The sequence below is a fragment of the Pocillopora verrucosa genome, chromosome 10 (genome assembly GCF_036669915.1).
Source record: "Pocillopora verrucosa isolate sample1 chromosome 10, ASM3666991v2, whole genome shotgun sequence".
Classification (NCBI taxonomy): domain Eukaryota; kingdom Metazoa; phylum Cnidaria; class Anthozoa; order Scleractinia; family Pocilloporidae; genus Pocillopora; species Pocillopora verrucosa.
The window spans coordinates 12,040,996-12,067,549 of record NC_089321.1 but is presented as its reverse complement, the minus strand read 5'-3'; the positions used below and the strand labels follow the sequence as shown (position 1 = coordinate 12,067,549).

General features: G+C 38.6%; 2 protein-coding genes across 2 annotated transcripts; one reads left to right on the top strand and one right to left on the bottom strand.

The window, feature by feature from the left end:
- Positions 1-240: 240 nt before the first annotated feature.
- On the bottom strand, positions 241-3,334 carry LOC131776198 (riboflavin-binding protein-like). Its single transcript, XM_059092367.2, has 3 exons — positions 2,982-3,334; positions 2,140-2,209; positions 241-1,194 (listed from the first exon to the last, which is right to left on the bottom strand). Exons 1-3 carry the CDS (start codon positions 3,264-3,266, stop codon positions 851-853), a joined length of 699 nt encoding a protein of 232 aa, XP_058948350.1. The 5' UTR covers positions 3,267-3,334; the 3' UTR covers positions 241-850.
- Positions 3,335-3,644: 310 nt separating this feature from the next.
- Positions 3,645-25,602, top strand: LOC131776192 (general transcription and DNA repair factor IIH helicase/translocase subunit XPB). The gene is made up of 39 exons (XM_059092357.2): positions 3,645-3,850; positions 4,088-4,122; positions 5,207-5,252; positions 6,083-6,135; positions 6,265-6,339; positions 6,644-6,724; positions 6,937-6,971; positions 7,408-7,453; positions 8,360-8,434; positions 8,586-8,660; positions 9,200-9,331; positions 9,786-9,836; positions 9,984-10,067; positions 10,219-10,274; positions 10,650-10,721; positions 11,313-11,352; positions 11,745-11,811; positions 12,126-12,200; positions 12,611-12,639; positions 12,914-12,986; positions 13,132-13,202; positions 13,312-13,360; positions 13,843-13,887; positions 14,007-14,071; positions 14,378-14,470; positions 14,843-14,908; positions 15,405-15,446; positions 15,748-15,770; positions 15,917-15,988; positions 16,423-16,519; positions 16,891-16,938; positions 17,049-17,078; positions 17,609-17,648; positions 18,428-18,477; positions 19,004-19,072; positions 20,234-20,263; positions 20,722-20,772; positions 24,009-24,080; positions 24,918-25,602. Exons 1-39 carry the CDS (start codon positions 3,820-3,822, stop codon positions 25,050-25,052), a joined length of 2,379 nt encoding a protein of 792 aa, XP_058948340.2. The 5' UTR covers positions 3,645-3,819; the 3' UTR covers positions 25,053-25,602.
- The last annotated feature ends 952 nt before the right edge of the window (positions 25,603-26,554 follow it).

Genomic DNA, 26,554 nt, shown 5'->3' with positions numbered 1-26,554 from the left:
TATTCTCATCACTTATCTAGTTGATATTATATTGACATTGTAAGGAGAAATTCTGTCTCAGTCACTCATGGGAGTTAAAGGGTTAAAAGATAATAAACAGAGACAAAGTAACATCATGGGGTATACTGCAAGGTTAAGAGGGAAAGAAGCTTGGATTGCTGAAGTGTAAACTAAAAATGTCACAGGCAATATGCATTTACTATTCAGGAACTGGTATCAACTAACATCTGGAGACCAACATCAAAAAATTTCGTAGAGCTTTATTTCATAACTTGTGCAAATTTTCATCCCACAATTCTAATAATAATCATAGCATGATGTGCTGACTGAGACCTGAAGTTTCAAACCCAAAATAAATGTATCAATAAATACCATTAAATCATAAATACAATGGCCAATTGTTAAGAACCAATAACTACAGACTCGTCAAAAACATTTCTGCAGAACAGTTACAGAATTCCTTAACATAACTTACTTGTTACAGGCCACACATTAAAAATTACAACACACTATCAATATAACACAGTAATACCAAAATGATGTACAAGACTATGCAGAATAATTCCCAAATATCTAAGATCTCAATAAGTATTTTAAATGATGTTACTTCCTATCAGTTGAGGAATTCAAAAAAAAAAAAAAATTGGTCCTGCACCAATCATTTTAAAATAAGTTTGTCTTACAAAGGTGCTGAGGGACAGTCTAGCCTAACATCTGCATTCTGTAACTTCCTTAAGTGATTTCAAATGCACACAAAGTCATCACAGCTTCAACTGAGACAAAACAAAATTCACCAGGAGCCTTAATCAAAGAAGAATTTGTTTCTGAACAAAGAAGAATAACACACAAACTATTGCATTAAAGCCATGATGAAGAGGATGAGAGCCAACAGAGAAATGTTCGGGACACTGGTGATGCCAATGCCTTTCACTTTCTTAGATGGGTCCATCATTAAACAGTTGGAGTAGTCAGCGTTTGGCAGGGTGTATTTGTATGACTCTCCCCACATCTTCTCGCAAAGGTTCTTACCATTTCCATACATGGCCTGGTACGACTTACAGCTGCTGTTGACAGGACAGTAATTCTCTTCATGTTTGGTGAAGTTATAGTCCACAAGAACATTTTCAACACAAATCTGATCTTCCTTACAGGCTTCATACCACTCATCACAAAAGCCAGAACAAACTGGTACACCTGAAAGGCAAATTTTCAAAAGTTGTACAACTCCCAATGCAATAAGTATCAAATAACAAAATAGGAACTTCTGGCAACTTTAATCCATTTTTTTAAACAATTGAGAACTTCTTTCATTGGTGATCATTTCTTTTATTCTTGTGGATTTAATGTGTGATTCAGGAGTGTTATATTTGTAAGGAGGAATCAAATGCTTTACAATCTATAAGGGGTCATGGAGTTACAATTAATCTGGGCCATTCATAAAACCCACCTTCTTCAACCTATAGGTACGCAAAATTTATCACAGCATGCACATTGCAAATGGTTGCAGTTTGTATCAGTAAACACCCTGTTGATTACAGGCATATCCACCACACACACTATATATTGTATTTTACATCCTGTCATGCACCAGAGAAATTGATGGCTACTTTTAAGTGTCAGCAAAAGATTGAAGAATATAAAAGAGTATAAAAAAGATTAACCAAAGAAAAGATGACGCTTAAACACAACGTAAAGTCAAATTAAGAAGGCTACTGCGACAACAGCATGAAAACATCTGGCTTTGTTATACACCTAAGCCTTCACCCAATAAAATGAGTACAGTGATTGGTTGATTCTTGGTCACGTGCCCCTGATAAATGCAAATGTATCCTGACCATGATACAATTGCGCAGTTGTTGCCTGTGTGCCGAATACAACAGCATGTTTTTGCCATATGATTGTTTAAGGGAAAGTCTAAATATATAGCAAAGCACATAATGTATGGGTCCCAAGGGAGACTGTTTTGTTTTCTCTCTTGACCATACATTAAGTGTATAACACTAGTCTTGAAAACATGCCTGAAATGTGAAATGCAGAGAACGTGATCTTGATCTCTTGCCAAGATGTCTGCTCAGATGTAAGTGGAAACAATCATACATTGTCAAGCATAGTAAATTAGTATGCTATCTTGTATATTACCTTTCAGACCCCCTTTAAAATTTGGATCTTCATATCGGTAAACCTTGGGAGAACACTGATAAAAACATTCCTGAAAAAAAAGAAAAAAAGGCAAAGTCATTAAAACTCAACAGACAGGAAAGATTCTTGCATGACCTCGTACTGTTCTAAAACAAAGCCGAAGTCCAAAAGGCAGTCTATTTTGGCTTTGTTTTTTTTTTTATCCGAGAACTGTATGCATAATGACATTCGGGATTGAACAGAAATTTTTCCTTTTGGGGTGGCATAGTAAGCTTTCAATTAATGATCACTCTGAAATCACAAGACGTTTTCCTGTAGCTTCAAAGCAAAGCATGAACCACTGTGACAGCCATGTCCGGAGCTAGAGTAAATCTTTTTTACATTTGTGTAAAAGATAGGAAAACAGAAAAAGTAAGATTTAGTAAACCTGAATTTCTACTCAATTTATCGTACGCAATCACCAAGTATTTTGATATTCCTGCTAAATTTAATTTTTTTGGTCAAAATAACACTTGACAGTTGCTGAAAATCGCGTGACAAATATTGAGTTACCAAATGGTTCAATGTTGCATAATCAGTCATAAATTCTATGCGGAATGCCCTACTTGATACTTAAAAGGCTTAACAAAATTAAAATCAGAAGCCGGGCTGGTTGTCCAAATCGGCCTTTGTATAGCTGCCTAGTACTCGAAGTGAATATCAAAAACCTGCTCTCCAAGATTGTCTTCTGATTGCTTTTGTTCAGAAAAAATCACGGCGAGGCGATAGCAACAGGTGTGTTTAACGACCTCTTTCTTCAACCTGGAAACGAAGCATATTTATCTGATCCCCCCCGAGTTTACCTGTTTAACCCAAAAGGATTGACATTTTGCTGAGAGAGTACCGCAGCGATGCCAGGAATGGTTGTACAAATTGCGGGTTTCGTTGGCCATCAATTCCACCGTAAAGGCTGCGTTGCAACAACTGCTTTCTTTAAAGGCATGGCAAGTTTTGAACTCGGCTGTTTCGGGAGAGGGTGACTTTTTGTGCCACTTTCCTTCTATGCACTTGTCTACATACTCCTCTGCATTTACATAAAGGGTTTGAAGGAATATTGCAAGGAAAATAGACAAGATAAATTTCGCCATCGCCAGCGCCTTCCTTTTGTTTCGAAGTCCGTCAGCACATGAATTTGTAAGGGCAGAACGCACGTGCATGCAACGATGAGCATTTCAGAGTACGTAAACATGTGGAAGCAAATATCGCGACCCTACCCTACCCTCCAGGGGTATGAGTAGACTATGAGATAAAAATATTATAGATTAAGGTGATAAAATAAAAATTTTAAAAAACCCGGAACACCAAAGCGATAAGAGTTGATATTGTTATTATACAATTTCCCATCTTGCACAGATTTCTTCATCACTCAAAAAAAAAGGGAAAATTGAATTGTTCGCCACAGACCCAGGGGTAGACTGGGGAATTTAAGGATCGTGGGAACCTGAGATTTTGTGTCCAGTCCTTCTGGTTCTAAAATAGCAGCCTGGTGGAATTTAGCCAGGTTCAGAAGTTCAGTGGCGATAGAGTTTTAGGAATTGTTTTGTCCAAAAATCGTACTTTGTAGGCCCAAAACGACAGCAATTGAGTCACCCTATGGCGTAATATACTATTTAGGGCGAAACAGATGGTTAAAGGATCGAAATGAAAAACCAAAAACGAAAAGCTACCGACTGTAAGTAGTGTTACAGACAAGTTTTATACTTTGAGATGGGTAGTATTTTGTTCATTGAATGCCCTCCCGTTAATTGCAAGGCTTAGATAATAGCAGTTCATGAAAATCTTCAAACAGGTATGACCCAAATAAAAAATTTTAAATGAATTTTGTATGATTATTACAAGCAATATATATAGTAACATAAATACTCTGAAGTGAAGGTCGTGTCATTATCTTATCTGTCTGACCTTACAGCTTCGAAAACATCAAGAAAGGCCAAGAAAAACAAGGTATCATGTTAGAGAATACCCTGAAGTTAATTTTTTATTTGTATTGACAGAAAGTCGTGGAAAAATCGTAGTAATTCTCATGTTGAAGACGCAAGTAGGAGTTTTAAGATTCAAAATGGTGATGTCTCAGTTGGACATATTTTTTTTTTACAAAAAAAATGCGTCGTTATGAGTGCAATTTACAAGATTGTTCAACCAAGTGTTTGAGTTAATAGAGGGTGGCAAAGGGGGGAGAGGAAAAGGGGGGGTCCTGATCCTGTTTTGCACATTAATTTTAGAAAAATAGTATTTTACATGTCATGAGTGTAAAAGGAAAAACTTCATATCTTGCCTTACCTCACATTTCTGTATGATTCATTGTTTCGACGATAAATTCTTCAACTTTTACAGATTCGAAAATGAAAATGCAGACACTAAACATACTGTTTTTTGTCCGACCTCTTCGACTGCTGAACAACAACTAACACTGACACGACCGATTTGAATTTTAATTAGTAAGGCTTAAATTCTAGCATGCAGTGTTTATTGGGCTGTCCCATCGGACGGCATTAATGTCAATGATCAAGTGCTCACCAGAACATTCATTTGTCACCTATTAGCTTTGGGCTTAATCATGCATCATGTATCAGCAGTCACCCTGAATTGCACCCTTTTGGTTGCCATGGAAATTAAAAATGTATTTGGTGACTAAAATTTTGACAACAGATTTGAAAAAAAAAAGGAAAAAGGAAAAAGAAGAAAAGTTTCAGTCCCTGGCCGAATCGTCAAACAAACAAATGTAAACAAAAGGTTCTGGAACTCTAAAAGCAACCAAAATATTTTTTATGGCCACCATTTTATGATTGAAGGTGGCCAAAAGGTGACACATACTCTTTGCCACCTGCTTAATTGCCATTCAAGACCTGGCTGTAGTTTATTCTTCACCTTTCTTTAACTTATTTTCCTACCACCACATAGCAAAAACTGATATCAAACCCTTGAACAGTACAAAATTTTGAAACCTCACATCACATGCCTTTGGTCTAACTTATACACTGGAAAAAATCATGCCCCAATGTAATTAACTAATTCTTCTTATAATTAGGTTGAAGAAGAGGAGGAGTTTGTAGATGATGAGCCTGTAGATGATAGTATGTATATGTCTTTTTAATGGTCAAATTGTGCATTGTAATCCCCCTTGTTAAGCCAAGGTGGTTTTGGGGAAAACAATGAAAAATATGTTTAACCCTTTAACTCCCATGAATGACCAAAACAGAATTTCTCCTTACAATATCAATACAATATCAACCTAGCAAGTGGTGAAAATAAAGAAAGCTATCAATATGGGGATAACTAGTTGATCCAATACAAAATTCTCTGAACTAACATTATAAGAATTGTATGGTTGGCAGGTAGGAGAATTACAAATTTGGTCTGGGAGCTAAAGGGTTAAATAAAAAAAATTGTGAAAGCCTAAATTTTGAAGATGTAGATGACTGAAGTTTCAATATCCTGTTTTTAAGGGTCTCTGCTAAATTATGTTGCTTAGTTGTTCCTAAGTGAAAACCAGTTTGAAGAGAATCACATGTTTGTTAGGATTACAATAACATTTTGGTTAAAGGCTACAAGCAGGAAGCAGGCACATTGATTACTAGCAGGTGGATGTATCTGCTACCCCACTGCTGATGAAAATCCAGATCTTTGTCAACTCGTGACTTTCTTAACCCTGTTACGGCCCTAGGAATGACTTCCTTAGTATTTCTCCCAACAATATTACCCCTAAATCAAACATTTAGTTAATGAGAATAAAGGACATGATCAACATCTAAAGAGGTTCTTCATTGTTATACTAATTCTCCTTGTCAGCACCTTGGGAAATGTATATAGAACAGTATGGAGAATATCAATACTGATGTTAGGGTGTAAAGGATTAAAAAGGCTATGGAATAATCAATGGTGACATGTTTTAATTTAATTCTAGGTGAGGTTACACCAAAATCGTCTTCTGCCACAGTGAATGATCAGGCAAATGAAGTGAGTTTAGGAGTGATTTATTTTCATTTGATATCTAAACCTGACATGACTTTTGATACAGAAATACCGATTGATGTCAAAATGGTTATCTATGAAAATCCTTAATAATTGAATTATGATTGCTGCTAGGATGAGTTTGGAGCCAAAGATTATCGTAAGCTGATAGAGCTCAAAGCAGATCATTCCTCTAGACCTCTCTGGGTGGTGAGTAGGAAGTTATTTCTGGCATAACAGATTTTAATTATTTATAACTTAAAAGTCAATCTTTGAAATTATGAAAAAGATTATTATTAATAACATTTTCTTTACATCTGAACAAGTTAGATTAGCACTGTGATAATAATATTGGCTAGAGAGAGCCCATGATCTAAAACCCCTTGGGTTTTTCATGGGCTTCCCTATCAGCTGAAGTCTTAAATTACTTATTTCAATTGTAATTTGATAATTAAATTTGTGCCCAAAGAAAAAGGAGAAGGAAATAGAAAATCCTTTGTTTTTCTCTTATCAGGCTCCTGATGGTCACATTTTCCTGGAATCTTTCTCTCCTGTGTACAAACATGCCCATGATTTTCTTATAGCCATTTCCGAGGTAGGTCATGATATACAATGAACCAGGGGTTAATTTAAGCTCACACCAAGTTATTTGAAAACAGTTTTACCATAGCCCATTTCTAACATGATAGTGTGGAAAGATTAATTTTTTTTAAACTTTTAAGTGCACTTGACATTGATTAATTATTTATTGTAATTAAGTCAATTACATATTTTCATTTTTTTTTTCAAAACGGTTTGTTTAAACAGCCAGTCTGCAGGCCAGAACACATTCATGAGTACAGGTAAGTACATACTTAAATTATTATTATTATTATTATCTTTATTATTATTATTAAATTATTAATAAATACAATTAATGAGTTATAAGCATTCGATAACATTGGATGATCTCTGTTTCAGTTTGCCAAAAATTAAAAAAAAAAGACTTGTAATGAGATATGCCTTAGCAATGTCCTGAAACCAAATGGGATTTGCTCTACTTGGTGTCATTTGTAATTCATTTAATAGTTTAAAATGATCTAACCCAGATTGATTTGTTTTTTCCTGTCATTTCTTTCTTTCTTTCCACGTTGTATAATAATTTATTGAAGATAAATTATTCTCAACTGGAATAAAAAAAAATGTGATCATTTTTGTGTGAGGTATTTAACATGATATCCATATACAAGACACTTGTGATAGTATGATTCAATTTTTGTCACACTGTTTTTCTTAAAGGTTGACGGCATATTCTCTCTATGCTGCTGTCTCTGTTGGTCTCCAGGTGAGGATTGTAGTCTCTAGGCTTCAATGTACACTGTTATGTAAGAGAATAAATTAGAAAAAAATAGATTCAGTGCCATTCTTATTGAATTTTGTAAAATTTCCTTATGAATCAGAGCTTGAATAGGAAACTATTTTAAATTTCTTTTAATAGCATGTTTGTTATCTCCTTTTTGGTCTCCTTTGTTTGTGTGATTTTTTTTGGTCATTTCTTTTGTTTGATGCGACAGTTTATGTTCCATAAAATATTTTGGCTAGCACATGATTGGTCTTAACCCAGCATGTGACCCAATTTCCCCCAGCTAAAACTGGGTGATATCTGAGAATATCACCCTTGAAAGGGATATTCCCCAATTTTCAAACCTTACATCCACTACAAGAATTCTTTGTTTCAAATTTAAATCAAGATTAGAGAGGGTTTTTATGGTTGTTACAGAAGAATGGAAATCTTTTTTTTGTGCATTAAGTTGTACCAGAGAACAATCTCAAAAGAAACATCCCACATTGTATACAGTAAGCTGTTCGTAATCTTTTTTTCATGCACGTCGCAAAATATTTGCAAAGAAGAGAATTCATGGAAACAATAGCCCCTATTTGGTGCAAAAATATGTGTGAATATTTGTCCTTGGACATTATCTTTTCCTCGAAACCCACAGTTTTCCTTGTGCTTTGCTTTAGGGAAACTGTTCGCTTCTTGAAGCAGGTAATTTCTACAGGCAAATATGTGTACATACTTTCATGCCAAATAGAGGCTCTTGTTTACATTATTTCTCTTCGCAAATTAAATACAATGTTTTGACCTGTCCTTTAATTGTCTCAAGGTTAACATAAAAAATATATTATTTATGATGCGACTCTAAAATTCACCACAGCAAACAAAACGCTAATGATATTCTCTATTTTTCAGACAAGTGATATCATTGAATATTTAAGACGACTCAGCAAAACTACAATCCCTGATGGAATAATCCAGTTTATAAAGGTAAATATGAGTGGGTATCTTAAAGCGAAAGATTTGATAGAATGAGAGTGTAGAGTAATGCAATTAATGTCCTCTGCTTCCTTGAATTTATCTTTGTTAATTAATCAATGTTCTGCTCCTTTATTTGCTTGTTTTCTTTGTTTGTCTCAAGTTATGCACATTGAGCTACGGAAAAGTGAAGCTGGTGCTGAAACACAACAGATACTTTGTGGAGAGTAGCCATCCAGTAAGTAAATATTCAGAGGTCTTTAAGATTGAATCTCTCCTCTCACAGTATAGTTGATCAAGGGTATGATTAGCATGTCCGTACACTATCCCAATGATGATGATGTATATAAAAGCATTATTTTAAATATAGAAATACAATTTTAGTGTGAAAATTGTTTAATGTCTTTACCATTTTAAGCAATCTTATCTTAAATCTCCCAAAACATATGAGATGTTGTTGCTTAGTTTCAGGGCAGAAGGGAAGGGATGTGGAAACTCACCTTTCTTCCCCCCCCCCTTATAAAGATTATTTTAGAACATTTACCCCCTTAATTTGAGAGGATTCTCCTCTTTATGATAATAATGAAAAACACTTATTTTAAGAGGAGACCTCCATCACTCTGAGTAGTTTTCAGCGGGAGTCTTCTAAAGATTAAGTAGGCCAGAAATCTTTCAGAATAAAGTACAGTTTAACTATAAATTTTCTTAACTCTGCTTTTTAATTCTTGAACAATTGGCTTGAGTTAACCTGAGTTATAATCATTGATTTTCAAATAGGAAGTCCTTCAGCATCTTCTCAGAGACCCACAGATTCAAGAATGTAGAAAACGAACAGAGGAAGACATGGAACTTGGCACAGGAGAGGACCAGCTGGTTAAATCTACTGTGAGCGGAAAGTCGTCATTGAAGGTGGAGAAAGGGAAACTTGAAAGGCACTTGTGCCATATGCTTAGTTAGCCAGGTTGAATTGTAAACTGTAATGGATGTATCCAGTAGGTGTTTAGGGCATACCAATATGTTGAAAAAAGTTATTTGCCTTAAGTAAGTAACTTTATATCAAATTGGGGTAATGAGGCTGATTAGGCCCCTGGCAGTACATGCTAAAATGCTGAGAAAAGTAAAAAAAACCTAACAAAAACTGTTACATAAGTGTCCTATTTTAGAAGCTAGAGTCTGATTATAGAAACTAGCATTCAATTGTAGACACCAGTGTCTGATTTTTGGACACTAGTGTGCAATTCTAAACACTAATTTCCAACACTAGTGTCTGATTGTAGACATTGGTGCATACAATTATTCTGCCATTTAGAGGTTATGAGCTACAGCTTCATTTCCATCTGTTTACTTTTCTTATTTAAAACAGTTGAATAAACCACAAGAATCTAATGGAGACTCGTCACAAGCAGCAGAACAGGTGATTCATGTTCCGTGTTATAGAAATTTTTTTAGGCGTGAGAAGAAAAACGAGCAGATTCCCTTTTGAACATAACTTTTCAACTGGTCCTCTTGTAGTTTATAACATATGAAATATCATCAATGAAAATTTACCTTAATCCATTAGGATCAGCCGTCAGAGGGGACATCCATTCCGACTGACATTTCAGATTATATTGAGAGAATAGACCAGGACGAAGATGAAGAAGAGGTTGGTAAAGAACCATGTGTTTGTGTATGTTTGAAGAAAAGAAACATTTAAAACCCACTTGTATGACTTCAAATTTAAATAAATTTTGTTTAGTGCTCTTTACAAGTTTTTTTTTCTCTTCGAACCTAATTGTGGTGTCATCTCTTTCCAGAGTCAGACTTACTCTTTTGAAGTGGCTCAAGAACACATTGAAACGTTACAGAGAAAGTAAGCATTTTTCACCTCAACATCCACACAGGTTTATCTCCTCCGAGAGCCACGCCTATTCCTCATCACTAACCTAATAAGCTCTCACCTCTCTGCTCTCCTAATTTATTATCAACTTCATTCTGGTTCATTTATACGGAGAAACGGGCCCATCACGCCAGAGATACTTCCGCTCCCTGCTCATCGATACGCATGCCCAGAGAAATGCATCGTGTGAGTAAAGTGACCTACCTAAGAACATAACACTAGGACTCGGCGACGACTCAGACCCAGACTTCTCGCTCTGGAGTCCTGCGCTAACTTACAGGCCACTCTGTCTCCCATTCAGAAACCTATAGATTGACCTAAAGAAAGCTCTTTACTTTCTATTTTCAGGTGCATTGAACTGGACTATCCTTTACTAGCAGAATATGATTTCAAAAATGACGCAGTCAATCCTGATCTGAAGTAGGTGACGTTATCAGTTTGGGGTTTATTCTAAGGCGCGGCTTTGCGAGATTTCCGTCCGCATAAAATCCACGTCAAAGGGACTTTATCTCTTGCGGGGAAGGGGAGGGGAGGGGGAGGTGGTGGGGGTGAAGTTGATTAACAGTCATTTTTGTATAGTCTTAATACTCGTTTGGCGACTATTGGTCTCCTTTGTGTTCCTCCTAAAACCATGCGATCTCCCAAAAATCCTTCTTACTCCCCCCCCCCCTTCCAACATCTCTGGCGATAAATAATGATTGTCCTCCCTAAGCATCAAATGTCCCCAAATTTGTCCCCTAGTAAATTGACAAGTATAAAAAATTTCATTTAACCCTTTAACTCCCAGAAGTGATTAAAATGGAATTTCTCCCTATTATATCCAAACATTATCCAGGTAAACAGGTATTGAGAAAACTCCAACTTTTCATGCAGAAGTTGTTATCTTGATCTAACACTAAATTCCCAGAACTGATTTACAAGGAAATGTGTTGCAGCTAGAGGGGAGAATTGACAATCAGATCTTGGGAGTTAAAGGGTCAATTGGCATATTTTGAACCTTTTTTCTGACAGCATAGACCTAAAGCCAACTACAGTTTTAAGGCCATATCAGGTATGGTGACTTTTACTCGAGTTTTACTTGTTTTACCTGTGCATATTTGTATTATTTAGATCGTTTGCAAAATTGTAGATTACGTTTTGTATTCTCATAGCGCAAGAGGCCTTTACGGTGTGAATCAACCCCTTGCTGCTGATCCCACAACACTCCATTTGTATTTTTACTTGGTAGGAGCGAATTTGAAAGGAACATCATTTTGCCCTTTTGAGTCTCCATTTCACTGTGCGTCTCCAATATAGATTTCCATCCACCCTCTTTTTGCCATCACTTCCAGCGCCAAATATTTATTATCTTGTTGTGGTCATTCATTTTTTTCCCATCGTCCTTCATCTGAGACAGTGCCAGTGTAGTTCATGTCAAATAATCCCAGTTTTTTTTTCTGTTAGGAAAAAAGCCTTCGGAAGATGTTTGGTAACGGAAGAGCCAGATCTGGTGTCATTGTCTTACCTTGTGGTGAGGTTCAAAGTATATTAAAATTCTGCGCCTCAAATATGCAAGCACAGAAATTGATCGCAATTTCCAATCAGTAAATAGGTAAATATTACAGACCTGGGGGGAATTCAAAATATAGATAAACAAACTGCTTGAAGCGCGAGAAAACGCAAATAACCAAGTCGCTGTAGGTGTAACCTTGTTATCTGATTGGTTAAGACGATGGTACGAGTTTTCTACACCAACATACGAGCGAAGTAGAGAAAAGTCAAACTCTGTTAAAAAAAAAAAAAAGCGGAAACTGATCATTTTAGCCTCTCTGTTTGTATAAACAGGAGCTGGGAAGACCCTCGTAGGAGTGACGGCTGCATGTACTGTGAGAAAGCGATGCCTTGTCCTTTGTACTTCAGGTAAGACGCACGCCCACGTCCCTTATTCAATACTCTAGTGTCAATTTCATAGGCTGTTCGCGGACCTTCCACTTATTCTCCTATTATCGTCCAGTGATATAAAAGCCGCCTGGGATTTTACGAACACGAACGTGAGAGGGCAGGCCATGCGCTTTTTCTCTCGCGCCGCGCTTATTCCCTTGCGCCTACTCTGCGCTTTTTCTCTCGCGCTCTTTCCGAGCTACCTCGCATGACTAATCAAATTTATGGCCCAAATTAATGGCCAGCTTGTTTGATTAGCTAGTTTCCTTTAAGTATTATTTGGAATCGTTTTCTGGAGAGGTTTCAAATATGGACAACCTCAGAATCTCTATTTTCCCCTGCCACTTTTGCACTTAGAGAATGATGTACGTTTCTTCATTTCCTCGAAGGTGTTGCAGTGGAACAATGGAGAACACAGGTTTGGCCAGTTATATGAAATTACTAATATGAGAATTAGTACTTATCACATTTCAGGCACAGAGCTTCTCTGTGTCCGCATGTTGTATATTTACGGTGCCATAACGTTATTCTTGTGAACAAGACATTCACTCTGAAAAAAAACCTTCATTCTGGCTTAAGCGGGCTGTTGGCATCCATTCTGTGATTAACTAGAATTTTAACTCCTGTCATGTTGTAGGTATCTTGCCCCTCGTATTTACGGTGCTGCCTCCATTTGCTTTTTTTCACTCTAGTTTAAGATGTGGTCAACCATTGACGATCGCACAATCTGCCGTTTTACTTCAGACGCGAAAGACAAACCTGTCAGTACGTATCTTTCATGATTGGAGAGGTTTCATGAGTAGGAAATGACTTTTGCTTCCATCAACAAGTGTCATAACTGATACTAAGGTAGACGCCTTGTACTCATCTATAAAGATATACCTAACTCTCATATTTTCTTTTTTAACAGATTGTAATATTGCAATATCTACGTACTCTATGGTGTCTTTCACGGGGAAAAGGTCGTGGGAGGCTGGCGAGGTTGGTATCGTTTCGATATGTCTTCTAAAGGTCTATGGTTAAGGCTTTTAGAGGGTGCATTATTTGGTATCTGTGCCTTCTCGCAGAGCTGGTTTTTTTCTTTCGGCAGGTTATGAATTTTATGCAAACACAAGAATGGGGCTTAATGATTTTAGACGGTGAGTGTTCCACATTTCTTGTTCCTAAAACGAGTATCCACTGAAACGCGAAAAAAACGTCATGCCTTGATAATCCGTGTTTACCGTTTTTTAGACGGCTTTGTTAGTTCCTTTTTTGGATTCATGACATTCACTTGAAAACCGTCCACTTTAAAAATGCATTTTCAATCGAGTGTCGTGAACCAAAACCTGGTGGCTGGATTATGAAGAATACCAAAGGAACCATTGTCTGAAACCTCAAATTCCAAAGCAAAATACCTAAAGCGCCCGAAGACGTCGGTAATCAAGTCTTAATTGATTTTGGTCTTGCATCTAATTGGCTGAGAGGTTGGCGAAAGTTTTCTGGACCAATCGCAAAGCGCAGTGAAGGGAAACCAACAAAATTGCAGATTACTTCCAAACTCTAATCGACAGTAACTTTGTAGAGGCCACTCGCTTACAACAAAAATTGCTTCCTAAAGTAATCTTTGTGTTTTCTTTAGAGGTTCACACTATCCCTGCCAAGCAGTTCAGAAGAGTTTTGACAGGTAAGGACAAAACATTGCTACAAATCCTCTCCTAAACAACTGTACTTTAACAGACAAAATTATGCGAGACCTTTAGTGTTGGCCTTTCAGTTAACATCTTGACCTATGTTTCCTAATAGTTGTTCAAGCGCATTGTAAACTGGGACTCACAGCAACTCTGGTGCGAGAAGATGATAAGATTCAGGTTTGTGTTCTCTCATCAATTCCTAGGTTCCATTCCTGGACCGGGCCTCAAATGTGATTTGAGTTTGTTGTTGTTTCTCGACCCTGCTCCGAGGGTTTATTTCCAGGCCCTCCAGTTTCCTTCCCTCTTACGTCGATGCCCAGGAAACTCCGCTATTCTCATATCCAGTCCTCTCACTGTGATATAAATGAAGAGATTTAGTGACGAAATGAATAGAGAGGCTGTTTTCAAGCGCGATTTTTGGATGTGCTAGTGATCGCTGTGTCCAAGAATAATCGAGATATTTATCAATAATTCTCTCTATAGGATTTGAACTTCCTGATTGGACCCAAACTTTATGAGGCCAACTGGATGGAACTTCAGAACAATGGATTTATTGCACGAGTCCAGTGTGCGGAGGTATCTGTTCTACCTACTGCCATGCTTCTTCGTGTGAATTTACTTAGGTCTTTTGTTGGGAGCGGGCTGGCGCAGAGGTAAAAACGCTTGCCTTCCATCCGCTGTGGCCTGGGTTCCATTCCTGGACCTGGTTTCACATGTGATTTGAGTTTGTTGTTGGTTCTCATCCTTGCTCCGAGGGTTTTTTCCCGGGTCCTCCGGTTTCCCCCCCCGTCACGAAAACTAACATTCCAAAGTCCAGTTCGACCTGGAAATAGTGGACAAGAAGAGCCACCTCGTGGAATATCCACTGCTTAATTCCCTTTATTTTTATAGTTATTATTGTAGTTATTATTATTATTATTTTTTTATTACCAATATATCTTTTATCAGGTATGGTGCCCTATGACACCCGAGTTTTACAGAGAGTACCTCAATATAAGGACAAGAAAGAGGAAGGTATGACAGCAAGAAAAAAGTTGTGCTGAGTTGAATGAATTGTATCGTTTTCCAAAGGTCTTAAGGATGTACTTATTTCTGAAGCCATCGCGTTCAAAAGTATCCCCGGTAAAGTGGTAGGTGACTGTTCCCGAAAGCCGCTTCGATTTGTAAGTTTTCCAATCTTGCTGACGGGTTCACGGTTTCTTTTTTCGCGAAAGTTGAATGGAGAGATCCTTCTCTTTCTGTTGATTGATCAATATCCCGGTTGCTTGGTTAATGTGGTTTACTTCGTGAAGAGTTGGGCTTAATACGCATATTCTCCATACTGTTCTCTATACATTTCCTATGGTGCCACAAGGAGAATTTGTAGAACAATCAAGAACTTCTTAAGCTAGTGATCATTTCCTTTATTTTCGTGACCTAAATGTTTGATTCAGGGCTGATATTGTATGGAGAAATTAGATGCCGATCACTCTCAGGGATTAAAGGGTAAACTTAACCTTTTTTGTTTCAGTTACTGTATGTGATGAATCCGAACAAGTTCCGGTCTTGCGAGGTAAGATAAGATTGTGTTGAATAATAAACTATAAAAACCAACTTTCTTTCGCCTCTTTTCGTGTCGGTGAAAATGAAAATTATATCAAGCTTCTCAAGCTTGAGATTGTAAGGTGAACGAAGAATCTTTTTTGTCGCTTCTTGGGGAAGAATATATACCCAGAAGGCGAGAAAAATTTATCTCTGTCTGCCTATGTTGCCAAGGTAAAAAAAACTATATTCTAAAACGCTTTTATAAAATCCCTCTTTACTGTTATCTTTCGATTTCAAAACGTTTTCCTTTATTCTTTTTCCTTGCGCAGTTTCTGATTCGTTTTCACGAAAGGTGAGCATAAGATTTCCAGTGTTGAAGTTAAATGAATATATTTTTTTTTATGCAAAGAATTAATGTCATTTTATGCAAAGAATAGTTAGCCTGAATTATAGTTTTTTACGTTTTTGCTGATGAATTTTTTTACGTCTTTCTCTTAGACGAAATGATAAAGTTATTGTTTTCTCCGACAACGTGTTCGCGCTCAAAAAATACGCCGAGAAGCTTAAAAAGTGAGTATTATAATGACACATGAGTACATTTTACCTTTCTGGCGCTCTTGAGGGGTGCAGAACGAGAGGAATGATAGACGGGCGGATAGCTAGGCTGGCAGGCAGACAGACAGAATGCCTACAGGCAGGGGCCAAGGCAATACAAAATTAAACGAGGTCTTTAGTTTCTGAAGAAGCCGTGTTGCTGCGTGGGCGGGAAACTGTAATAATTGGTCGGTTGTCTCTGAACTATCAGTCGATACAATAGGTAATCGACCGTAATGAATATTGGGGAAAAAATGACGTTGAAAAAGTTAGATTTTCGCGTCAGAGTAAGTCGGAAGTAGGGTGAACCCTCGAAACGTTTTTCAAAATTTCGCTACAGTATTTAACAAAGACAACATACATTTATCAGCTTATGGTACCTTGTTGTGGTCTTCTTTCTCTTTCTTCAGACCGTTTATTTATGGACCAACTCACCAAGGAGAACGGATGCAAATCCTGCAGAACTTTCAACATAATCCTTTGGTTAACACAATTTTTATATCTAAGGTAAGAAGAATTTTATTTTCCGATTTTTTAAGAAGCAAAATTGGAAATGTCTTTTTCTCCCAGTCCCTGCGAGTTGAAATTTAATGCGAGAAAGAAACCTTTCGGATCTGCCAACAAACGGATTTGCCATTTTGGCCAAATTTACCAGTGTATTAATCCTCCCTGCCATTTTTGCCATATTCGCCAGTAAACAGATGGGACCTTGCAAAAATTGCCATATTTACCATAAGTGATCCTTCGCCAAAGTCCTTGGCACACTTTCGCCAAAATTGCCATTTTCGTTGCAACTTTGATTTCTGGACATAAGTGAGGTTTTTAAATATTAGAGATTAATAGCACTGGATTTTAACTCGTCTTTTATTACTTTCTAGGTTGGAGATAACTCCTTCGATCTCCCAGAGGCAAATGTGTTAATTCAGGTAGGCTTAACTTCAGGATTGTTGTCGAACACTTACAACTTCAATCTAGCCTAGAAATCTACTTCTCAAGATCCATGGCATTTAAGAATGTGTTCCTTTTTTCTTTCCAGATTTCCTCGCACGGTGGCTCAAGGAGACAGGTTAGGCACCAGTCCTTATTCATCACCTGGGGCCTGGGAGCGGGAGGGGGGAAGGTGTGGGAGGTTTTGGGTCGAAACAGAGGGGAGGGGGATCGGTCGTCGCCATCAGAGTAGAAATGGGAGACTACAGGAAATTAACTGTCAATTAACCACCAGTTAGGGGGGATCTTTAGAATATTGTTGAGCCTTGCTGGAAGATGGGGTAAGTTGTATCGCGACACAACCGAAATCCTTCACTCACCCACTCAGGGAATTAAAAATGAATGGTCAATGTGTAATTCATTTTGGGACAACTTCGGGACAGTTCAGAAATTTAACACGCATATGATTTTCGTGATGTACGCGGCATGACCTTGTGTGATACAACGGAATTTAAATAAAAGCCCTTAAAGAGAACCTAAGAATTTGTAACATATTGCAAAACCTTAATTACAAAACCACCCCCTCTCCCCCTTCTTTGTACAATACTGTTTAGGATGGCTTTGTTGCTCAGCTCCGCCTTACCGTAACATTTGTGTAATTTTTAACAGGAAGCTCAACGTCTCGGAAGAATTCTCCGGGCAAAGAAAGGTATGAGTGAGTCTATTCCCTGCACACTTAATCTTGTGGATTCACCCTGTGACCTCTAAGAGTGACCAGCATCTAATTTCTCCTTACAATATCACCCCTGAATCAAATATTATGGTCACGAGAATAACGGAAATGATCACCAACTAAAGAAGCTCTTGATTGTTCAACAAATTCTCCTTGTCAGTACCACAGGAAATGTATAGAGAACAGTATGGAGAATATGCATACTGATGTTGGGGTGCAAAGGGCTGAGCCTTTACCTTTCATGTTCTTAAAGTATCAATTCATAGAATCTGCTTTCGTATATTCTCTACGTTTTGGGAAATTAGTATAGGGTAAGAAACGATCTTCGGTAGTATGGCATAAATCAGAGTTATTACAGAAGCAAATCAGTGCAGTGGAAAATTTTGCAAGGAGCAAGTGAAAAGTGAGCAATGCGACTTAAGTAAATCGGAACGAAATGGCTAACGGCGCGATTTTAGTGGAGAAGTAAAAACGGCTGAAGACCTGGGTCGGGTTCATTAGGCGACTAGACCCAAACCTCCCTTTCATTACTCCGCCATTTTACTATCGCGCTTCGATTTACTAACTTAAAGCCTGGAACAGGCTGCGTCAGATTGATCTGATTAATGAGTCATGTGGAGCGAGTTTTCTTGTTTTGATGAACCACAGAGCCAAGAAAGGCAAACTTAAACCAGTCCCAGATTAAGTTTCGTATTCGGTGGAAAATTACCCCATCCAAAATTTATTTGTTCCTTTCCCCTTTCTCTTTTTCGTAGATATGGCCGCGGAGGAGTACAACGCATTCTTTTACACTCTTGTCTCTACGGTAAGTAATTTATTTGAAGATGTCTCATGAGATTAAAAACAGTTCTTCTTGGAGTCGAATTGAGGCCCTTTTTATGTCGAGAGGACTGAACCAACCAGTTAGAAATCCCTTATGCCAGTTTGCTTCCCCTTGAACTTGAATGGTCAGTGGGAGTCACGGTGCAAGAAGCGTGAGACTATCCGTGCGCATGTTCAGCCGTTCTGCAGCCGTGTCCAGAGTTCAATGTATTTGGACGCGAGCAAGGAATCTGGGTCTGGCACATGAAAGAAAGGCTTGCTGGCAAACTTCCGTAGAAAAATAATGTTGCGAGAGAAATCCATGCTCTTCTTTTTATGGGCTATTTTTTTTTTTCGGTTGTAGCGAAGAAAAAGATTTGCTTGAAGAAAATTAACGTGGTGAGAATTGAGGGGTCTTGCACTAATTCCAATTTTAGAAATAAACCCTTGGTTAACAGTTCGTAACAACTTCCTTTGCTCTGCAGGCTATGGAATAGAAATACTTGCTAATTCTTCTCTTGATGTTACAGGACACTGAAGAAATGTTTTATTCTGCAAAGCGTCAGCGTTTTCTGGTAAATCAAGGGTACAGCTTCAAGGTGAGCCCATTCTCAGCTCTACACATGTAAACCGCGTCGGAAATAGTGTTACCGGACGTGTTATATCTAATCCCGGTGAATACCAGCCAAGAAACTTCTTAAGGACACTCCTTTTTAAGATCTTGCTTGAGAATAAATCTCCACAACCCCTTTTCAGCATCTTTAATAAAGAAAAAGTCTGATGAGTCAGTTTTTTGTAAAGCTGTGTTGTCAAAGAAAGACTTCTCACACTGTTTGTATACACCCAGCGGTAGCAGAGAAGTCGTATATGACCACGATACGCGCGACTCGTTCATAATACTGGAAATACATTGGGCAGCATTTAGCGAATCCTGTGATCAGATTAGCTGCCTAAGTGGGCAAGATGGGCCTATGTTGTACTCTAGGGATTTCCCGATTTGATTTCATGCCAAAAAAAAATTGCGTGAAGAAGACTAACAAATTTCGTACTTTTTGGACAATATCGGCAAAAGAGTCGCATTATGCGAAAGAGGACAGTAAAAACAAAGAAAACATAAACGAATCTCTTGGGTTTATTGTGCTACAAACACAGTTGGCTTCCATTCGTGGCTCTCGAAATAAACAAATCATTCTTGATTCCCATTATAGTGAGAGCTACTTGCTTTTTAATAAATCCTTTTTTAACCATGCTTTCTCGGTCAAGATGGCTGGAGATTGGCCCCGTTCCTTTTTCTGGCGTTTTCACGGATCTAGACTTCGTCTAGCCTTGTTAACCACACGCTTAGTGAATAACGCATATATGATAATCCTCCGCTGCCTGTGCAACATTGTTAAAGAAATGAGAGGACAACAAACAAAGCCAAAAGTATTTTTGTTGTGGAAATCTTCAAATATTTTTCCTTCTAAACTGTCAACGAAAGCATTGCTAGAGAACGATAGTTGTCCAGAGAAACTTGGCTCTTTAAAGTATTCATTACGATCAAGTGTCCCTTTTGTCATAATTTTACGAAATAGCCGAGTGCTACGCGCGCTCTGATGGGTCAAAAACTCGTCTTTTATCAAACTGATAAAGTTATAGCTATTTGTACGAGCAATATATGACACTCTATGTCGGTTAGGCCTGTTGATAACCAATCAAGGATGGGTCTTTTCAAATTATATTTAATTGATTTTTTGGTCTTCTTTTTTCTTTACTTCAAGGTCATTACACGGCTGACTGGAATGGAAGAGGTACCTATAAATGTAGACTCTATAACAATGATTACTTTCATTTTAATCGCACTTTTATTTTGCAATCGTGGTCAAGGTGAAGGTCGTGACATGAAGTGAGCTGCAAGTTGCTGATCCTATAGTATTTTTCAATACACTTTTCGAAATTTCATGGGGGATTTAGATTTTTTTTGTCCCCTGTTTGTGACAACGTTTGATATCTTTCTTATCTGTAACGTTTGCTGTTTTGCTCCGTACAAAACTATTGTCAATTTAATTTAAAAAACCTTACACTATGAGCAATGGAAGGAAGGAAACCATCAAAGAGATACAGATGAACAAATTTGGTGCGAAGGTGAATAACGACGGGGAAGATTCACACGGATTTCAGATGACTTCTTTTCATGATAAGCAAACCTTGCTGTTGCTGCTCTATCAAGTAAATAGTCTAATACTTTTCGTCGTCCTTGATTGAACAGGAGAATTTGGAGCTTGGAGACAAGAGAAAACAGCAGGAACTCCTGCAGCAGGTATGTGCCGATAATTGCTTGCGTTACCGCGAAAGACAACAAAGTTTATGGTTCTCTGTCGAACGAGAAGAGTGCTGTTTTGTTTGAAGCGATTCTACAACGAAGTGTTTTCTTATACTTTGATAGTATAAACTCGCCTTCAGTTCGTAAATTATTTTCTTCCAATAACTTGGCTAATTTTTGAACACGTTAAGGTTGATCAATCACCAAGAAACTCTTCTCTTCTAGTATAGTTGATCCACATTGAAATATTTCGTGAACTGAGATGTTGGAGTTTTGCATATTACTGCGAGACAGATGCAGTTTCATGAGCACATGGCACCGACGGCAAAATAGCTGTCAATTTAATTGATTTTATACTCAAAAGTCATGTACTTAGTACTGAAGACAGATTTATATAACTCTGGAAAGTCAGAATGTGTTCATTGATGAGCCCTATACTTGACACCAAAGAATTGGTTCATGCTTAGCGTGCGTATATCGAGTTATGGATACACGCGGTAATTTATACCATAATTCGCATCGCTTTTGGGATTGAAGTATCGTCTATTTTTCGTCGCTTGAAAGAGCTACTTGGTCATTGTTTTTAGAAACGAGTATAATTGGGCATATTTTCCTTTCATTTGAGTTCGAAAAGGTCCATCTCAGTCGGGATAGAACGGAAAAACAATCTTGAAAGGTTTGAAACATCGCGGCTAAACTCGATGGAAACTTTCAGCCGAAGTGAGATTGCACACGTCGTGTTATGGATACACGGTCGTGCGGTACATAGGGATTTTTGTTATGACAGCTCCTTAGGAAATAGGTTGGCCTTACGCGCGCGCTATGATATTACATAATTTGGGTTTTGCGACTATTTGCAATGAATTTGTCCCGGTAGTAAGGCCAGTTTTTGATATACGCCCAACAAAGACTTTCAATTACTTTTTCGACTATGACATATTTATTGGCATAGGGTGAAGGACATCCGGTTTTTGCACCGAAACAAAACAATGCTTTGAGTAGCCAGCTCTTAGTCTTTGAATGACTGCCTCACACTTAATTGTGGTTACGTAAATGTGGGTTGAATAGTGACTGTAGAGTCATATTCGTGAGACACTTGAACCACTTCCTAATTCCGCCTTCGAATTTCCTCCGCCTTTTCCTCCGCAAGTGTAATTCACGAGAAAACGTGAAGTGGAAACATTTGTCGATGACCCAAGCGGGAGATCAAGGTCGGGAGAAACAACTGAAAATCAACATGGCCAACTTCTTCGAAGCTAATTTAACAAATGTTACAAAAATTAGCAGCACAGCAAACGATGAAGCAAAAGTCCCATTAGGTATCATCATTAACAGCATCGCTTGTCCTTTCATAGTTGTACTTAACGTGCAAGTTATAATGGCTGTGAAAACGAGACCACGACTGCGAACCAACAGCAACATCTTGCTGACCTGTTTCGCGGTGACCGATGCATTAACTGGTCTCACAGTGCAGCCTTTGTTTGTTTTGGGGAGAATTCTCCGGCTCTTTGACGTTGGTGACCCCGAGAGAGTTGCAAAAGCCCACAATACTATTCTCTTTCTTGTCGTAACATCTTCGTTGCTTCAACTTATGCTGGTTACTTTTGAACGGCTAGTTGCGATCAAATTTACCATGCACTACTTGAACGTTATCACTGGGAAAAACCTCAAGTTAACAGTGGGTGCATTTTGGAGCTTTAGTTTCATCTGTGGGGCTATGTGGCAGTTAAATTTCAGACTGGTTTTATATTTTTGTATAGCTCCTGTTTTGGTTTCATGTATCGTTTTCGTTGCGTTAGCTTACGTGGTTTTGTATCGTGAAACCCTTCGCCACCGAAAAAGGATAAAAACTCATCAACTGCCCCAAGAAGAGGTTGAAAGATTTACTAAAGAGAACAAGGCGCTTAAGACAACTGTTTTTGTAATCGGTGCCATCGTTGTTTGCTTTTTGCCAGCTGGGTTCTCTATCATCCTCCACATCTATGGAGTGTTTCAGGGTAACGCATACGTAACTTTGACTTCATGGATTCGAACATCCGCCATGTATAACTCTCTTGTAAATCCGCTGATATACTGCTGGCGACAAAAGGAAATGAGGAAGGCAATATTTTGTTCAAGTTGCCAGGTTGTGGATCCTGCCAACCAATGAAAGTGAGGAAGAAAAGCGCGCTGAATAAACTTTTTAGAATGAACCGGAATACGACTGTCCCTAACAACCAGCGTGTTTAGTCATAGAACAACAGTGGGGATTTAGTTACCTCATTTTGTGAATAAATAAGCCGTTACTGATTAAATTTTCCCCAATCCCGGTGTTCGTTTTCTTTAAATCCCTTGCGCTAGCGCTCTTGAGGATGATCTGTAACCCTTTGACTCTCAAGATCTCATTAGGAATTCTCCTTACTGTCTGCCAAATGATTCTCATTAAGTTAGTTTGGAGAATTTGGTATCGGTTCAATAAGTAACCCCATAATTGATATTTTTCTTTATTCTCATCACTTGTCTGCATGATAGTGTATAGATATAGTAATGAGAAATTCTGTCTTGGTCACTCACGAAAGTTAAAGGGTTAAGGAAGTAGGTCTGTCAGCTAACCAATAATTAAACGTCCTTTTGATTACACAATTTCTAACACATTTAAAGTCTCAACCAAGTTTATGAAATTAGTGATATACTACGAGCGCCTCGGTCGAATTGGACAAAAACCTATTGTTTATTTAGCCTGCAGAACAGGCATACTTTTTTTGCGTTTTTCAGTGGAACAGAGGCGAGCACGAGCGCAAAAAATTTTCCTTTCGCAATCCTACCCTCGCGCGTGACTTGCCCTTCGCGCTTGCTTAGCGTTTGTCTCCGTTCGCCTGTTACATGTAGAAATTTACGCCGGTTCTGCAGGCTACGCGAGGTGTTGGAGTGCACACTAGATGTTTGTAAATCATTCGCATCTGGCTCGTGATTTTCAGGCCCTTCTCATGGTCTCCCAACATTCTGCATGGGTATAACGTAAGCTGATATTGCTTAAGGCCGTGAAAAAAGTCGTGCAAGTTTTTATCAAGACGATGTCAACCCCCTGTTATGAGCACTATGCTGATATTAAACTCCTCGTGTACGTGACTCGTGACTCTAGAATGACATCCTTTTGTTTACATGCACTTGAAAATTTTACTTCGTGGGGGTTATTGGAGTTGTCGGGAGTTGCGTGACATTGTAGCGTGACACAGAATTGTATTTCCCTTCAGGTGCTGGCTGCTAGTGACGCAGACGCTGAGGAAGAGAGAGTGGGTAATGAAATAAACCGCAGTAGCTCGCAGGTATGATGCAAGGGCGTGGCTAAGGGAGAAGGGGGGAGTCAAGAGGGTGTTGGACCCCATTCTTAGTGATGCAAAACACCACATGTTGGTTAGACGTTGGTGTAGGATGCCTCTTGAGCTGCAAAACTCCACATGCTCTCTTGCGATGCTATGTGAGGGGGAAAAAACATGTCCTCAGGGAAGAGAGAGGGTCACATGATTCTAGACGGAAGATTTTTTGTGTCACAGGGGAGTAGGTAGTCTCTTCTAAGCGACTCTAAAAGGCAGGGCGAGAAGTGTACAAGCACTTTCCATATTTATACAAGGGAACGAGTTGAAAGGGAGGGTCAGAATTACTTCCCATTCGGACAGGAGTCACGTTAGTTTTAAGAGCACTCCACAGCTTACTCTCCTCAAACCAAAACGAAAGATACTACTTCGGCCGATCGGAGCAAAGGATTCAGTACAGGTTCTTCCCGTAACGAACCTTTGTCTTTGGGCGACCGGTATGAACTTGTTTTTAAGAAAACTTGCTAAATAGAATTGGCACTCCAGATTTCTCAGATGAGAATATCCAGCCCTTTCCAAGCCTTGACTGGACAAGCTGTTGCTTTTAGGATGATGTGCATCTTTTCTCCCATGGGCAGTTGTTCTGAACAGTGGTATCAGGGGTTTGGGCCATCCCGCAAAGCTCACCACGTGACTTGTTGGTTTTCATTTATACTCGAGTTTTATAAAATAGATCGGATTCCCATTATGTTCAGAACTATGGAAAAAAATTCCAATGCTGTAGGTTCTCCACGAGAGGAGGAAACATTATTGTAGCTTTACTTACATGGGTTGATTTTTTTTCTCTAGAGCTCTATAGTATCTCGGCGCCAAGGCTCAATGGCTTCCATGTCTGGAGCAGACGATATGATGTATCTGGAATACAGGAGTAGTTCAAAACAATCCAAGTCTAGACATCCCCTGTTTAAACGTTTCAGAAAATGAATTGGAATGAACTGAGACTCGCATTTTATGCGACTATAAAATATTCGTTCTATGAGACTAAAAGATTGGAAAGAGACATTTGTAGACCAAGAAGGATCAGAGATGGCTAAGGATGAAAAAGTTGAAGTCACTTTGCAAATAATTCGCTAGACTTCGAGCAGTCCTTGCTTTTTGGCAAAGTTCGTCATACGAGTCAAAAATCAGTTGGAAAGTGAAAATCGATGTTAGTGCGTCGCGCGGAACCCTGGGAGTAATGCGCACGAGTTCTCGCACGGCGGACTTAGCTTAAAAGTAGGGATTGCTTTAGTCTAATAAGTAGCTTTTCCTGTCGGAAACGAAGCAACCTGTTGACCGCAATGGAAAACGTTTCAAGACTGAAAACCTCTGCCTTCTTACGGATAGAAGTCGATCTATGCGTGCAAGGTGTTGAGATTCACGAAATTGTCTGTAATAAAAGGTGTTGCTGAAATAGTGTCATTTTATTGTCAAGTGTGCTGTTGCGTAAGACAACAGTATCGAAACGAAGTGCGCTGTCGTAAGTAGAGGAAACCGGTTGGGTCAACCGAAGAACTTAAAGGTCAATGGACCTCTTGAGCTCGTATGTTTTTTAGACACATTTTAGGTCTCAAGGGTATTCCCAGCTTCAACGTTGATAATTCATGCGTACATATACACGTAAATGAGAGGAATTGCTCTTGAGTACGTATTAATGTGAAACAAAACATACAAGCCTGAGAGGCAGCGAGCTCTGACTTTTTGACGCACCAGTCACGTGACCTTTATCGTGCTCAAGATATTAAGATATCGGCTGGAACCAGTGTTATCAACTTTGATTTGACTCTCACACCATTTGGTAATGATGTAATACAGTTCAAAGTCCTTTTAAGCCTGGTTTCCATATAATCTCCCAGATTCTCTTGATGTTCCCAGTTTTTTTCATCATTTGTAGCATACTTTGCGACGTTACTCCGCCCCAGTCGTCTCTGCTCAGTATCTGCTGGCGCGGTTGAGGTGGGATTGAGTTTAGGTGACACGCCGTAAAGAGGATGGTGGGATTTGCTAAGGATTATAAGTTGCATTTAAATGGAATCTATTAAGTTGGTCTCGGCCTGAACGCAGCACAGTGCAATTAATTTTGCTCTAACGAAACTTATTGTCAACAGCTTCAGTCGATAATTATTTCAACTGTTCTAACAATTTGATTGATCTTCAACAACAACATTTCAACTTGTGACTTTTAGCTAGTTGATTTTCGTCTGCTAAAATTTACCAATTCGGATTAAGTGAATGAAATAATCACGCAATCACTGATGACTGTCAAGGCCAACATTTCAAGCGACGTGACTAAAACACTTATGGTAAATTCAAATGTTTTTTTCTTTTATTGATAGGCCTGGCAAGGAATGTTCCGTGAGCAATTTGCTAATGAGGATTCAAGGTGGTACGCTTCCAATGATTTCCAAGGTAATTCCTCGTTGTTCACAACATCGTTCTGGTAACTC